The 16,069-nt window shown below is 46.7% G+C and overlaps 1 protein-coding gene across 1 annotated transcript in view; it reads left to right on the forward strand.

The window, feature by feature from the left end:
• The first annotated feature begins 1,353 nt into the window (after positions 1 to 1,353).
• Positions 1,354 to 16,069, forward strand: part of FADS1 (fatty acid desaturase 1) — a 29,485-nt gene continuing 14,769 nt past the window's right edge. The window contains 7 exon segments of the mRNA XM_077116010.1: positions 1,354 to 1,389; positions 1,392 to 1,437; positions 1,440 to 1,702; positions 3,698 to 3,808; positions 4,491 to 4,688; positions 5,415 to 5,516; positions 5,603 to 5,731. Of these exon segments, the coding sequence (XP_076972125.1) occupies positions 1,354 to 1,389; positions 1,392 to 1,437; positions 1,440 to 1,702; positions 3,698 to 3,808; positions 4,491 to 4,688; positions 5,415 to 5,516; positions 5,603 to 5,731 (885 nt within the window).

Below are 16,069 nucleotides of genomic sequence, written 5' to 3' on the forward strand. Positions count from 1 at the left end.
AAAAAAAGTGACTATTAGCCATATTAGCTGCGTGAACCATCAATCCAGGCATTTTAACTGGAAGCCAGGACACCTGATCTGTGAGCCAGGTTCCCCCATAGGAACTTGGGAAGTCCCATCCCCACACTGACCTTCAATTTTCTTTTCTATAAAATAAGGGATTTGGATTTAAATGGAATCAAGTCCTTTTCTACCAGAAATCCAGTCATATTTCTCCTAGTGTGCTCTGTATTACCCTTTCCTGACTCCTAGAGGCTCAGACTCTAGCTGAGCTTGGGATAAAGCCAGGCTTCCTTTTCCTTTGGTGTAGTCACATCAAAACCCTCTACCTAGTACTGCCATCAGAGGAGAGGCAGCAGAACCTAGGGGCTAAGAGCACAGGTCAGGTCGCAATCACAGCCCTGCCATTTATTCCCCTATGACAAAAGATTTCGTTTCCCTGACTCAGTTTCTCCCTCTGTGAGGTTAATAACGGTTCCTACCTCTTGGGGGTGCTATGCAAATTAAATGAGTTAATATTTGTAAAAGAGTCAGAACAGTGCCTAGCAGAGGAGAAATGCATTTTAAGTGTTTGTTGAAGAAATAAAATTTAGCACCTAAACTCTGATCTCTTCAACTGAAGAGACTGCAGCAGCTTCTCCATGGGTACCCCCAGCCTTTGGTGCTTCCCCACCCTTTTTCCTAAAATCCTGAGGTAGGAGCCCCAACTCTCTGTTTACAGGTCTCCTACAGCGCTCGGGTGTCTCAGGGATGGGGCAGAAATGTCTCAGCTGGAACACCCAGACTCTTCACAAAGGAGGTCAAGAGACGCTGGTCACTTCTATTTAAGGACCTCAGTTTGTTTTAAAACAGAAAACAACCCAAAATGGTGGGTCGTTTAAAATGTTATATTGAGCAAACTGGAGCATTAACAGCTGCCCCCCCCACCCCACCCCCAGCCCAGTTTACATCCTAATTATGCTGTTTGCAAGGCGATTCCAAAAGAATTCTCAGACTGTTTCTTCGGGCTGCAAACAGGTTGAGCGGCTGGGCGGAGGAGGCGAGAACTGATGGAACCTGTCGCCCTCACTGCCCGGACACTCTGGCGAGGACGTCCGCAGCCCAAAGACTAAGCTCCCGGGACGGCCTCGGCCCCGGACTCCCCCATATTCGCTCCTGAACCTCAGCGGACCCGGCGGAACCCCCGCTAGGACCGTTATTCGGCCGCCGGCGCCCGCGGAGCCCCAGCCCGCCGCCCCCCACGGCCCGGGAGGGGGCGCGCGTCCCCGCCAGCCCCCCACCCCCGGCTGCGCCCTCCCACGCGGGGCGGGCGGGAAGGCGGGGCCTCGCTCGCCGCGCCACGCGACGCGGCCAATGGGAGCGCGCGCTTCGAGGCCCCGCGGGCCACCGCCGTGAGGGCTGAAAACCCGGCGCGCGCCGCCACGGACCCGAGCGCTCGCCACCACGAGGGCTGAGCACGCGCCTGGCCGCCCCTTCCCCGCCCGTGCACGGCGTCGCCCGGCCCGCGATGGCCACGGACCCCCAGGCCGCCGAGACGCCGGCCTGGCGCTACTTCACCTGGGACGAGGTGGCGCGGCGCACCGCGGGCGAGAAGGAGCGGTGGTTGGTGATTGACCGCAAGGTGTACAACATCAGCGAGTTCAACCGCCGGCACCCTGGGGGCTCCCGGGTCATCAGCCACTACGCGGGACAGGATGCCACGGTGAGCGCCGCCAGGAGGGGGACACGGGGGGGCGGGGCCGGGCGCCCGCGGTCCGAGGCTCCGTCGGCTGGAGACAGGAAGTATGGCATCCAATCCTAACTAATTTGGAGAAAAGACCCTCGAGGCGCCGGGACATTCCTGTGGTCCGGGTGGTTGGGATGCAGCGGGTAGGCGGATGCAAGGGCAGGAGACCGGCCCCCAAAACGAGACTGGGGAGTGGAGATGGGCCCCTAGGCACGTGCAGACACAAAGGGCTGTGCTGCCCGTTCGTGCATTCCGCCTGTGGCTCCCAGACTGCGTGGTGGGGAGGCCAGGAGCTGGAGTGGAGGGAGGAGAGGCGGGGATGCAGAGCACCGGGGAAGGCGGTGCTGCTGGGGAAGGAAGGGTCACTGGCCCGGAGAGGAAGTCACGTCCTGCCTCGGTGGCTGGGAGGGGGCGCGCACCCACTCCTGGACCGAGCATGCCGGGCTCCGCTCAGGATGGGGAGCGGGGTGGGAGCAGAAGGGACCCCTCTCGGAGGCAGGGCTGAGACGGGAAGCCACCGAGCTCCCACTGCCGGGGGAACCCCGGCGTGCAGGGTGAAGACAGGTGGGCGGGGTGTGGAGGGGGGCAGCGCCGGCTGGAAAGAACCAGCTCCTGCTTGCACAAAGAGGGGTGTGGGAGCCTGTGAGGACGCCTGCGTTAGCGAGGAACTTCGGAGTCGTTCTCAAATCCTGCCAGGGAGCTCACCGAGCTGCAGGCCAGCGTAGTGTCCAGCTGCTCACGTCAGCAGACTGCCGTTTGCACTCCAGGGCTGCAGGACCGCTGCGGGCCCGCGTCCCTTCTCCCTCGGGCCTTGTTCCGCGTTGTCACTAGCCCCCATCTTGCTGCTGTTTTCTAGCCCACTCGTCCTCGGAGCTAAGGTGTTTGAGGAATCCAGCCCAGGCGTCCTGCTGGGCTGGAGCGCTAGGGATCACCCCTTGGACCCAATGCTTATTTCGCTTCTCCGCATCCCCTTCCCCTTGCATCCCTCTCCCACCCTGCGTCCAGCGGCGGGACTCCTTTTGCTGTCCCCACTCTCCACCTTGTCATTTTGAGCAAGCCTTGGACCACCGGGATTCTTGTTCAGTCCGCAGAGCTTGCAGGACAAGGAACCGCCCCTCCCTCTGATGCAGCCAGCTGGGGCTCCAGGCCGGAGCCTGCGCAGACCGAGCAGGGACCCGTGCCGGGGCTTCTTGCAGTGTGATTTGGGGCCGCGGCGGGGATGGCGATTGGTCGGGATGTGTGGTGCCACCGACTGCCGGCTCCGCCCCAGCTCCCGCCCCTCAGACCCTCAAATTCTTGCTTAGAACCTGGGGCCACCAGACTCAGGGATGTGGAGCTAGTTGGACGTGGATCTAGTTGGACATGAATCTTTTCGCTCAGGAACTCCACCTCGCAGATCCAAAATTAGCTGCCCTAGGGCACGGGGTAGTCAGAGTTCTTGGCAAAGTATGGAAGCCTACCCGGGTCAGCGTCAGGACGGGAGGGGGTAAGGGGGAGGCAGATACAAGTTCCTTAGTTTGGAGTTTGGGAGTCACCACTACTTAGAGAACACAGGTTCAAAGAGAGAAGGGACTTGTTAAATGTCCCACAGTAAGGGATAGAGAAGTCTCAGATCCCTACCCATCCCATCTGGTTGTTTCTCCTATCTAAATTCTTGTGCAAAAGCTGTCCCAGGCCCAGGTGGTCTTTCTGGGTGGTTCTCCCCACCAGGCCTCCTATCCCTTGGTGTGGTGCCTACTAAGCCCTAGATGCTGGGTAATCTTGTGCTATGTATCCCTGGCAAAGGTATGAGCAACCTCAAAGCGTACATGGTCTGATAGAGGTGGTCTCTGCCTCTACAACTTGGGTCCTTGCTGGCAGGAGGGTTGAATGCTAGAGGGTGGAGAAAGTGGCCTTTGGTATGTGCCCTCCAGGAGTCTAGGGGGGCGGGGCCGGTTTCCTCACCTTTCTTCCTTCTCTCTGTCCTTGCAGGATCCCTTTCTGGCATTCCACATCAACAAGGGGATCGTGAGAAAATATATGAACTCTCTCCTGATTGGAGAACTGTCTCCAGAGCAGCCAAGTTTTGAGCCCACCAAGAATGTGAGACCGTGTTTGCTCTTTGAGCAGTTTATGGTTGCTGAGGGGCAGGGGGTAGAAGGAAGGCCTAGATACAGCCACTGGTGACCACAATCAGTAATTCTTAGGAGTCTTGAGGTCCCTGCTTCTCCTGTAGTCATTGGATTACAACCTCAAGGGAGCAGAGCTTTGGAACTGTGGTTCTTCCAAGGCCACTATTGTTATCATCAACATGAGACTTATTTATTGAGCATGTTTTATGTGCCAAGGATATCCTCATATAACTCTCACACTCACAGATAAGAAAACTGAGGTTCAGAGAGGTTAAGCAACTCATCCAAGGATCACACAGTAAATAGCAGAGCAGAGACATGAATTCAGGTCTGCTTGGCACCAAAGAACACATGCCCATAGGCAGGAACCCATATCACCTCCTCCTGTTATCCTTCAATATTTTGGTATCGGGCAACGGTGGCTCAGTGGCAGTGTTCTCGCCTGCCATGCTGGAGACCCGGGTTCGCTTCCCGGTGCCTGCCCATGTAATTAAAATATATATATATATATTGGTATTTTTGCCCAAGATTGTCTTCCTATAGGTACCTCAGTGGGGGGAGGGGGTCCTTGACGCAAAGAGGACCTGTGTTTCCAGCAGTCTTGGATTGCAGCTGGGAAGAATAACAGACCCCTCCTCCCTGCTGTGCCACAGAAGGAGTTGACCAATGAGTTCCGGGAGCTGCGGGCCACTGTGGAGCGGATGGGGCTCATGAAGGCCAACCACGTTTTCTTCCTGCTGTACTTGCTGCACATCCTGCTGCTGGATGTTGCTGCCTGGCTCACTCTCTGGGTCTTTGGGACGTCCCTCGTGCCCTTCCTCATCTGCGCGGTGCTGCTCAGCACGGTTCAGGTGAGAGCCCTCAGCCTGTCGTGTGCACAGCTCTGCTCGGCATCCCAGGGGAAAGCTCTCCATAACATTTGGAAGGCCGAGCAACCATGCCTTCTGGTCACAGCAGAGCTGAAGATAGGCCAGGGAGGAGGTGGCGCAGAAAGAAAACGTACATTCCGTGGCCTGGCTTTTATCTGCTCATAAGTTCACACATACCTCTTCACTTCTCTCGCTGCTCTGCAGCTGCTTTTCCCAGGCTTCCCTTCTTCCTATGGAATTTGTACTCTGAAACTTCGCCCCAATGTGCCAAGAACCAAGATTCTGGTTTCTCACATAAGCTTTGCTTCCTCCCCACCCCTAGCATTGCCCAAAATGCTAATAATAGTGGTCAGGTCCTAATAGTTAGCTGTGAGGACCCATCTGCCAAACCTTCTGCTCACCTCTGAGTTTGTCAGTCTCTGTCCTTTTCTGTGTTCTGAGAGTCAGTCCATCGTAAGTCACGGCATTTCAGAGCTGGGGAAGCTGAAGAACAGAGAAGAGCTAGTGATTTGGCCAACTCTTATGTGAATTAGTGCCAGAACCAGAATTAGAACTCGGGTGCCTTGACTCCTTTCCTTGGGTGCTCGGTTGGGGGATTGTGGCCATCACAGGCCTAGGTGGATGGAGAAGGCAGAGGCTGAAGGAACTGCTGAGGTCAGTGAGAGGACTGGTGGGCTGCTGTACTCAGTGCTTCCCTTTTTCTCCTAGGCCCAGGCTGGCTGGCTGCAGCATGACTTTGGGCACCTGTCTGTCTTCGGCACCTCTGCATGGAACCACCTGCTGCATCATTTTGTGATTGGCCACTTGAAGGTCAATAGGATGGGGAGGGGCTCTCTGAAACTCTAATCAAGAGGGGGACCCTAGGTTTTCATACCCATGTCCCCACTTTTCCGTAGGGGGCCCCTGCCAGCTGGTGGAACCACATGCATTTCCAGCACCATGCCAAGCCTAATTGCTTCCGCAAAGACCCAGATATCAACATGCATCCCTTCTTCTTTGCCTTGGGAAAGGTCCTCTCTGTGGAGGTGAGCGGAGGTATCAGTGGAAAGGTCTTGGGAAAGTGGAGACCAGTCAGCACAGAGGGCTTTGGGGGAAATGCTCACAACTTGGTCAGTGTGGGGAAGACATTGGGGAAGCTGTGCACAGAGCTTGTTCTTTTTAAGTTCTGGGAGGCAACAGGGAGTAAACTGGGGCTGCCCAGGACTGAATCACATTTCCTCCCTAATGAGTTCATGACAGTGGCATGCTACAAAAGGACCCAAATGGTGATCCAGAGAATACTGTACAAACTCCCACTCATTCTTGAAGGTGATGGATGCCACCTCCTCAGGGGTGCTTTTTTTGCTGTCCTTACCCTAAGCAGTGCTTCCTCCAGCACCTTGTATTTATCTTGCTTACATTTTGATATCCTGCAGTATCACAATCCTCCCCATTAGGATTGGACTCTCTTACTCCTCTTTGATGCTTTGTGCTTAGCCCAGAGCCTGGAACTGAGTCATTTCCACTGATTAATTTTCCCACCCACTTGATCCCAGCCTGAGTTTCAGGGTGGTCAGCATTGGGTTTGAGTTGTCATCTGAGACTGTGAGCGAAAATGGTACTGCAGCTGCTGAAGGAAGTATGCCTGGGGCGGAGAGCGGGTGAACTTTTACAAGCATAAGACAATAGAAGTCTTTAAGTGGTCAGCAGAATTCTTTGAAAAATTAATTGAAAACCCTTTGTCCCCGGATTACAAGCTGCAGCCAGAGTTCTGCCAGCTTCCTCTCCCCCCCCCCCACCACTTTGTGAAATTTCAACATGCCAGGAGTTAAACTGTTGTTAAACATATTCCAGTGCCAGGCCTGAGCTCCAGGTGGCCTGGCTTTCCTCTCCCCTCTGGCCACGAGAACTCTTTGGCTGGGCTTTGGCAGAACTGCCCATCGAGCTTGCAGCTTATACCCTGTTCATCCACACGGTGCTAATTTCCCAACCTCTTAAGCATGGATTTGCCTCGTTCTGGTCAACAGTATGCAGATGAGAAACAAGACCTGACCCCTCACCTGGCTCTGGCGGCTGCTTCAGGGATAATGCACGTCATGTAGTGGGCAGCAGATTAGGGCTCTTGGTAGTCAGCACTTCTTTTGTCATTACAGAGGGTTAAGAAAAATGTGAGGAGTCTCAGTGGAAGACAACCGTACACCACTGCTTCTTGTTTTTAGGGTTTTCGGGAAACACTTACCTGCAGACATGAAAAATAGAGAATGAAGAGATCTGAAACCCAAAATAGCCTTTTCTTTTCCATTTCTTTTTTTCTTTTTTTTTTTTCCATGGCTATGAAAGTATTACAAGCTAAGGACAAAGTTTTGCTATAAAATGTCTGGGCTGCAGGCTGCTTGGGGCTTAGTTCAGACCCTCTGGGAACAGCTTAGCAACTGGGTATTAATGCCCCTGCTACCCAGTGGCATCCACCCAGTGCCTCCCAGCTCTCCTAGAGGACAAGGAGATGCAAGGGACACTTCATCCCAAATAGAAGCCTTTGGGCCTCCAAGGACATAAATGGGACAGTTATTAGGAAGTGGCATTTGATTTCCATTCAGCAAGGCTGCAGTGGACAGGATTCCTTTCTGTAACAGTTCTAAAATAAATGCCAGTGTTGTGCCCCACTCACCCCACCAAACACAAAGGTTGCTCCTCTTCCAGTTTTCAGAATGGGATGAAACTTGCCCCCACATCCAGTTCACCAGCAAGCCTTGTTTACACTGCCTCTAAAACATACCCCAAATCCACTGTCTTCTCCATTTCCAGTGCATCGCCTTGCATCTGAGCTACCTCTGGTCTAGATTATTGCTCCTAACTCTTCACCTCCCTCCCTGCAGTTGTGTCTACTCTACAGTTCATTCTCCTCACCTCTAACCAGAGGGGGGCCTATTAAAGCACCAAGCAGACCAGGCCACGCTCCTGTGGGAAACTCTCCAGTAGCTTCCCCTCACCACTGTGGACTTACCAGGGCTTCCTAAGGCTCTTGTCAGTCATTCTCTCTTGTTGTTTACTGTTCCCCAGCCACGCTGGCCTCTGCCCCTTAAACCTCCCAAGATCCTTTGCACTGACTTTGAATCTTTGCATTGTTGGCTTCTCCTCGCCGCTCAGTTCTCGGTTCACATTCAGCTCCTCCTGGAGGCCACAGCCGAAACTTTGCCTCCCTCGTTTTGTCATACTTTCCTGTTTTTAGTCTGTAGTTACCTTGAGTTCAGTTTACAAATTTATCACCAGCTTCCTAGCCTCAGATTTTTTTTTTTATTATTAATTAAAAAAAATTAACACAACATTAGAAATCAATCCATTCTACATATGCAATCAGTAATTCTTAATATCATCACATAGGTGTATGGTCATCATTTCTCAGTACATATGCATCGATTTAGAGAAAGAAATAGCACGACAACAGAAAAAGAAATAAAGTGATAACACAGAGAAAACACAAATAAAAATAAAAAGTACAAAAATATATAAGAGAAAGAAAAAAAACAAAAAAAAACTATAGATCAGATGCAGCTTCATTCAGCGTTCCAACATAATTACATTACAATTAGGCAGTATTGTGCTGACCATTTTTTTTAGACATCATACCATTCTACATATGCAATCAGTAATTCTTAACATCATCACATAGATGCATGATCATCGTTTCTTAGTACATTTGCATTGGTTTAGAAGAACTAGCAGTATAACAGAAAAAAATATAGAATGTTAATATAGAGAAAAAAAATAAAAGTAATAATAATAAGAACAAAACAAACAAAACAAAACAAAACAAGAACCTATAGCTCGGATGCAGCTTCGTTCAGTATTTTAACATGATTACTTTACAATTAGGTATTATTGTGCTGTCCATTTTTGAGTTTTTGTATCTAGTCCTATTGCACAGTCTGTATTCCATCATCTCCAATTACCCATTATCTTACCCTGTTTCTAACTCCTGCTGAACTCTGTTACCAATGACATATTCCAAGTTTATTCTCGAGTGTCGATTCACATCATTGGGACCATACAGTATTTGTCTTTTAGTTTTTGGCTAGACTCACTCAGCATAATGTTCTCTAGGTCCATCCATGTTATTACATGCTTCATAAGTTTATCCTGCCTTAAAGCTGCATAATATTCCATCGTATGTATATACCACAGTTTGTTTAGCCACTCGTCTGTTGATGGACATTTTGGCTGTTTCCATCTCTTTGCAATTGTAAATAACGCTGCTATAAACATTGGTGTGCAAATGTCTGTTTGAGTTTTTGCCCTTAATTCCTTTGAGTAGATTCCCAGCAATGGTATTGCTGGATCGTATGGCAATTCTATATTCAGCTTTTTGAGGAACCGCCAAACTGCTTTCCACAGTGGTTGCACCATTTGACATTCCCACCAACAGTGGATAAGTGTGCCTCTTTCACCGCATCCTCTCCAGCACTTGTCATTTTCTGTTTTTTTTTTTTTTATTAATTAAAAAAATTAACTAACACAACAATAGAAATCAATCCATTCTACATATGCAATCAGTAATTCTTAATATGATCACATAGGTGTATGGTCATCATTTCTCAGTACATATGCATCGATTTAGAGAAAGAAATAGCACTACAACAGAAAAAGAAATAAAGTGATAACACAGAGAGAAAACACAAATAAAAATAAAAAGTACAAAAATATATAAGAGAAAAAAAAACAAAACAAACAAAAAAAAAAACTATAGATCAGATGCAGCTTCATTCAGCGTTCCAAGATAATTACATTACAATTAGGCAGTATTGTGCTGACCATTTTTTTTTTTTTAGACGTCATACCATTCTACATATGCAATCAGTAATTCTTAACATCATCACATAGATGCATGATCATCGTTTCTTAGTACATTTGCATCGGTTTAGAAGAACTAGCATTATAACAGAAAAAGATATAGAATGTTAATATAGAGAAAAAAATAAAAGTAATAATAATAAGAACAAATCAAACAAAACAAAACAAAACAAAAACCTATAGCTCGGATGCAGCTTCGTTCAGTATTTTAACATGATTACTTTACAATTAGGTATTATTGTACTGTCCATTTTTGAGTTTTTGTATCTAGTCCTATTGCACCGTCTGTATTCCATCAGCTCCGATTACCCATTATCTTACCCTGTTTCTAACTCCTGCTGAACTCTGTTACCAGTGACATATTCCAAGTTTTTTCTCGAGTGTCGATTCACATCATTGGGACCATACAGTATTTGTCTTTTAGCTTTTGGCTAGACTCACTCAGCATAATGTTTTCTAGGTCCATCCATGTTATTACATGCTTCATAAGTTTATCCTGTCTTAACGCTGCATAATATTCCATCGTACGTATATACCACAGTTTGTTTAGCCACTCGTCTGTTGATGGACATTTTGGCTGTTTCCATCTCTTTGCAATTGTAAATAACGCTGCTATAAACATTGGTGTGCAAATGTCTGTTTGAGTTTTTGCCCTTAATTCCTTTGAGTAGATTCCCAGCAATGGTATTGCTGGATCGTATGGCAATTCTATATTCAGCTTTTTGAGGAACCGCCAAACTGCTTTCCACAGTGGTTGCACCATTTGACATTCCCACCAACAGTGGATAAGTGTGCCTCTTTCTCTGCATCCTCTCAGGCACTTGTCATTTTCTGTTTTGTTGATAATGGCCATTCTGGTGGGTGTGAGATGATATCTCATTGTGGTTTTGATTTGCATTTCTCTAATGGCCAGGGACATTGAGCATCTCTTCATGTGTCTTTTGGCCATTTGTATTTCCTCCTCTGAGAGGTGTCTATTCAAGTATTTTTCCCATTTTGTAATTGGGTTGGCTATCTTTTTGTTGTTGAGTTGAACAATCTCATTATAAATTCTGGATACTAGACCTTTATCTGATATGTCGTTTCCAAATATTGTCTCCCATTGTGTAGGCTGTCTTTCTACTTTCTTGATGAAGTTCTTTGATGCACAAAAGTGTTTAATTTTGAGGAGTTCCCATTTATTTATTTCCTTCTTCAGTGCTCTTGCTTTAGGTGTAAGGTCCATAAAACCGCCTCCAATTGTAAGATTCATAAGATATCTCCCTACATTTTCCTCTAACTGTTCTATGGTCTTAGACCTAATGTTTAGATCTTTGATCCATTTTGAGTTAACTTTTGTGTAGGGTGTGAGATATGGGTCTTCTTTCATTCTTTTGCATATGGATATCCAGTTCTCTAGGCACCATTTATTGAAGAGACTGCTCTGTCCCAGGTGAGTTGGCTTGACTGCCTTATCAAAGATCAAATGTCCATAGATGAGAGGGTCTATATCTGAGCACTCTATTCGATTCCATTGGTCGATATATCTATCTTTATGCCAATACCATGCTGTTTTGACCACTGTGGCTTCATAATATGCCTTAAAGTCAGGCAGCGCAAGACCTCCAGCTTCGTTTTTTTTCCTCAAGATGTTTTTAGCAATTTGGGGCACCCTGCCCTTCCAGATAAATTTGCTTATTGGTTTTTCTATTTCTGAAAAATAAGTTGTTGGGATTTTGATTGGTATTGCATTGAATCTGTAAATCAATTTAGGTAGGATTGACATCTTAACTATATTTAGTCTTCCAATCCATGAACACGGTATGCCCTTCCATCTGTTTAGGTCTTCTGTGATTTCTTTTAGCAGTTTTTTGTAGTTTTCTTTATATAGGTTTTTTGTCTCTTTAGTTAAATTTATTCCTAGGTATTTTATTCTTTTAGTTGCAATTGTAAATGGGATTCGTTTCTTGATTTCCCCCTCCACTTGTTCATTGCTAGTGTATAGAAATGCTACAGATTTTTGAATGTTGATCTTGTAACCTGCTACTTTGCTGTACTCATTTATTAGCTCTAGTAGTTTTGTTGTGGATTTTTCCGGGTTTTCGACGTATATTATCATATCGTCTGCAAACAGTGATAGTTTTACTTCTTCCTTTCCAATTTTGATGCCTTGTATTTCTTTTTCTTGTCTAATTGCTCTGGCTAGAACCTCCAACACAATGTTGAATAATAGTGGTGATAGTGGACATCCTTGTCTTGTTCCTGATCTTAGGGGGAACGTTTTCAATTTTTCCCCATTAAGGATGATATTAGCTGTGGGTTTTTCATATATTCCCTCTATCATTTTAAGGAAGTTCCCTTGTATTCCTATCCTTTGAAGTGTTTTCAACAGGAAAGGCTGTTGAATCTTGTCAAATGCCTTCTCTGCATCAATTGAGATGATCATGTGATTTTTCTGCTTTGATTTGTTGATATGGTGTATTACATTAATTGATTTTCTTATGTTGAACCATCCTTGCATACCTGGGATGAATCCTACTTGGTCATGATGAATAATTCTTTTAATGTGTTGTTGGATACGATTTGCTAGAATTTTATTGAGGATTTTTGCATCTATATTCATTAGAGAGATCGGCCTGTAGTTTTCTTTTCTTGTAATATCTTTGCCTGGTTTTGGTATGAGGGTAATGTTGGCGTCATAGAATGAATTAGGTAGTTTTCCCTCCACTTCGATTTTTTTGAAGAGTTTGAGGAGAGTTGGTACTAATTCTTTCTGGAATGTTTGATAGAATTCACATGTGAAGCCGTCTGGTCCTGGATTTTTCTTTTTAGGAAGCTTTTGAATGACTGCTTCAGTTTCTTTACTTGTGATTGGTTTGTTGAGGTCATCTATCTCTTCTTGAGTCAAAGTTGGTTGTTCATGTCTTTCCAGGAACCCGTCCATTTCATCTAAATTGTTGTATTTATTAGCGTAAAGTTGTTCATAGTATCCTGTTATTACCTCCTTTATTTCTGTGAGGTCAGTAGTTATGTCTCCTCTTCCATTTCTGATCTTATTTATTTGCATCCTCTCTCTTCTTCTTTTTGTCAATCTTGCTAAGGGCCCATCAATCTTATTGATTTTCTCATAGAGCCAACTTCTGGCCTTATTGATTTTCTCTATTGTTTTCATGTTCTCAATTTCATTTATTTCTGCTCTAATCTTTGTTATTTCTTTCCTTTTGCTTGCTTTGGGGTTAGCTTGCTGTTCTTTCTCCAGTTCTTCCAAATGGATAGTTAATTCCTGAATTTTTGCCTTTTCTTCTTTTCTGATATAGGCATTTAGAGCAATAAATTTCCCTCTTAGCACTGCCTTTGCTGCGTCCCATAAGTTTTGATATGTTGTGTTTTCATTTTCATTCACCTCGAGGTATTTGCTAATTTCTCTAGCAATTTCTTCTTTGACCCACTCGTTGTTTAGGAGTGTGTTGTTGAGCCTCCACGTATTTGTGAATTTTCTGGCACTCTGCCTATTATTGATTTCCAACATCATTCCTTTATGGTCCGAGAAAGTGTTGTGTAAGATTTCAATATTTTTAAATTTGTTAAGACTTGCTTTGTGACCCAGCATATGGTCTATCTTTGAGAATGATCCATGAGCACTTGAGAAAAAGGTGTATCCTGCTGTTGTGGGATGTAATGTCCTATAAATGTCTATTAAGTCTAGTTCATTTATAGTAATATTCAGATTCTCTATTTCTTTGTTGATCCTCTGTCTAGATGTTCTGTCCATTGATGAGAGTGGTGAGTTGAAGTCTCCAACTATTATGGTATATGAGTCTATTTCCCTTTTCAGTGTTTGCAGTGTATTCCTCACGTATTTTGGGGCATTCTGGTTCGGTGCGTAAATATTTATGATTGTTATGTCTTCTTGTTTAATTGTTCCTTTTATTAGTATATAGTGTCCTTCTTTGTCTCTTTTAACTGTTTTACATTTGAAGTCTAATTTGTTGGATATTAGTATAGCCACTCCTGCTCTTTTCTGGTTGTTATTTGCATGAAATATCTTTTCCCAACCTTTCACTTTCAACCTATGTTTATCTTTGGGTCTAAGATGTGTTTCCTGTAGACAGCATATAGAAGGATCCTGTTTTTTAATCCATTCTGCCAATCTATGTCTTTTGATTGGGGAATTCAGTCCATTGACATTTAGTGTTATTACTGTTTGGATAATATTTTCCTCTAACATTTTGCCTTTTGTATTATATATATCATATCTGATTTTCCTTCTTTCTACACTCTTTTCCATATCTCTCTCTTCTGTCTTTTTGTGTCTGACTCTAGTGCTCCCTGTAGTATTTCTTGCAGAGCTGGTCTCTTGGTCACAAATTCTTTCAGTGACTTTTTGTCTGAGAATGTTTTAATTTCTCCCTCATTTTTGAAGGATAATTTTGCTGGATATAGGAGTCTTGGTTGGCAGTTTTTCTCTTTTAGTATTTTAAATATATCATCCCACTGTCTTCTAGCTTCCATGGTTTCTGCTGAGAAATCTACACATAGTCTTATTGGGTTTCCCTTGTATGTAATGGATTGTTTTTCTCTTGCTGCTTTCAAGATCCTCTCTTTCTCTTTGACCTCTGACATTCTAACTAGTAAGTGTCTTGGAGAACGCCTATTTGGGTCTAATCTCTTTGGGGTGCGCTGCACTTCTTGGATCTGTAATTTTAGGTCTTTCATAAGAGTTGGGAAATTTTCAGTGATAATTTCTTCCATTAGTTTTTCTCCTCCTTTTCCCTTCTCTTCTCCTTCTGGGACACCCACAACACGTATATTTGTGCGGTTCATATTGTCCTTGAGTTCCCTGATATCCTGTTCAAATTTTTCCATTCTTTTCCCTATAGTTTCTGTTTGTTTTTGGAATTCAGACGTTCCATCCTCCAAATCACTACTTCTATCTTGTCTCTTTAAATCTATCATTGTAGCTATCCATTATTTTTTCTATGTTTGCTACTTTATCCTTCACTTCCATAAGTTCTGCGATTTGTTTTTTCAGTTTTTCTATTTCTTCTTTATGTTCAGCCCATGTCCTCTTCATGTCCTCCCTCAATTTATCGATTTCATTTTTGAAGAGGTTTTCCATTTCTGTTCGTATATTCAGCATTAGTTGTCTCAGCTCTTGTGTCTCATTTGAGCTATTGGTTTGTTCCTTTGACTGAGCCATGTTCTCAATCTTTTGAGCGTGGACAGTTATCTTCTGCTCCTGGCGTCTGGGCATTTATTCAGATTTCTCTGGGTGTTGGACCCAGCAAGGTTTTAAGATTTTTCTGTGAAATCTCTGGGATCTGTTTTTCTTATCTTGCCCAGTACATGGCGCACGTGGCACACGTTTGTCTCAAGTGTTTGGAATGGGTCTCCCCCAGTCACCGATCTCCGTGGCCTGGGGATTTCAGATCCAATTCTCTCCGTTGGTTCAGGGGCCGCGCGTGGTGGCGGCGTCAGCTGCCGTGGCTTGAGGGGACCCTGTAGCTGGTTGCGGGCTGCAGCGGGCCTGGGGGATTCCCCACCGGACCAGGAAGCCTCCCGTGGGGGGGGGGCTACCGCGGCTTGGATAGCCCTCCTATCCGAGACTCGTATCCGCGGACTCGAAGCAGAGACTCGAAGCCGCCCGCAAAAGAGGGGTGCCGCCTGCCTCGGCTTGGGAAACTTGCTTCTCCAATACTCTCAGCAGGCCCGGAAAGGAGGGAGGGAGTAGCTCGGACCACCGCAGCTGCCGCTGATCGGGTAATCGCGCGCCGCTCGGGGGTCTCACCGCAGCCGAGTCTCGCAGTCAGTCTAGCCAGCCCAGACTTTGGATAGCCCTCTGATCTGAGATTCGTAGCCGCGGACTCGAAGCCGAGACTCGAAGCCGCCCGCAAAAGAAGGGCGCCGCCTGCCTCGGCTTGGGAAACTTGCTTCTCCGATACTCTCAGCTGGCCCGGGAAGGAGGGAGGGATTAGCTCGGACCGCCACAGCTGCGGCTGCTCGGCATATCGCGCGCTGCTCAGGGGTCTCGCCGCAGCCAAGAGTCGCAGTCAGGCTTGCCAGCCCAGACTTTGGATAGCCCTCTGATCCGAGACTCGTAGCTGCGGACTCGAAGCCGAGACTCGAAGCCGCCCGCAAAATTGTGGCGCCGGCCGCCTTGGCTGGGAAGCTTGTCTCTCCGAGTCTCTCAGCCAGCTCAGGAAGGAGGGAGAGATTAGCTCGGACCGCCGCAGCTGCAGCCGCTCGGGGGTCTCGCCGCAGCCAAGTCTCGCAGTCAGACTTGCCAGCCCAGACTTTGGATAGCCCTCTGATCCGAGACTAGTAGTCGCGGACTCGAAGCCGAGACTCGAAGCCGCCCGCAAAAGTGTGGCGCCGGCCGCCTTGGCTGGGAAGCTTGTCTCTCCGCATCTCTCAGCCAGCCCGGGAAGGAGGGAGGGATTAGCTCGGACCACCGCAGCTGCGGCTGCTCGGGAAATCGCCCGCCGCTCAGGGATCTCACTCACCGCAGCCGAGTTTCGCAGTCAGACTAACCAGCCCAGACTGGGTTACGCTGTGTG

This window comes from Tamandua tetradactyla, chromosome 9 (assembly GCF_023851605.1).
Source record: "Tamandua tetradactyla isolate mTamTet1 chromosome 9, mTamTet1.pri, whole genome shotgun sequence".
Lineage (NCBI taxonomy): Eukaryota > Metazoa > Chordata > Mammalia > Pilosa > Myrmecophagidae > Tamandua > Tamandua tetradactyla.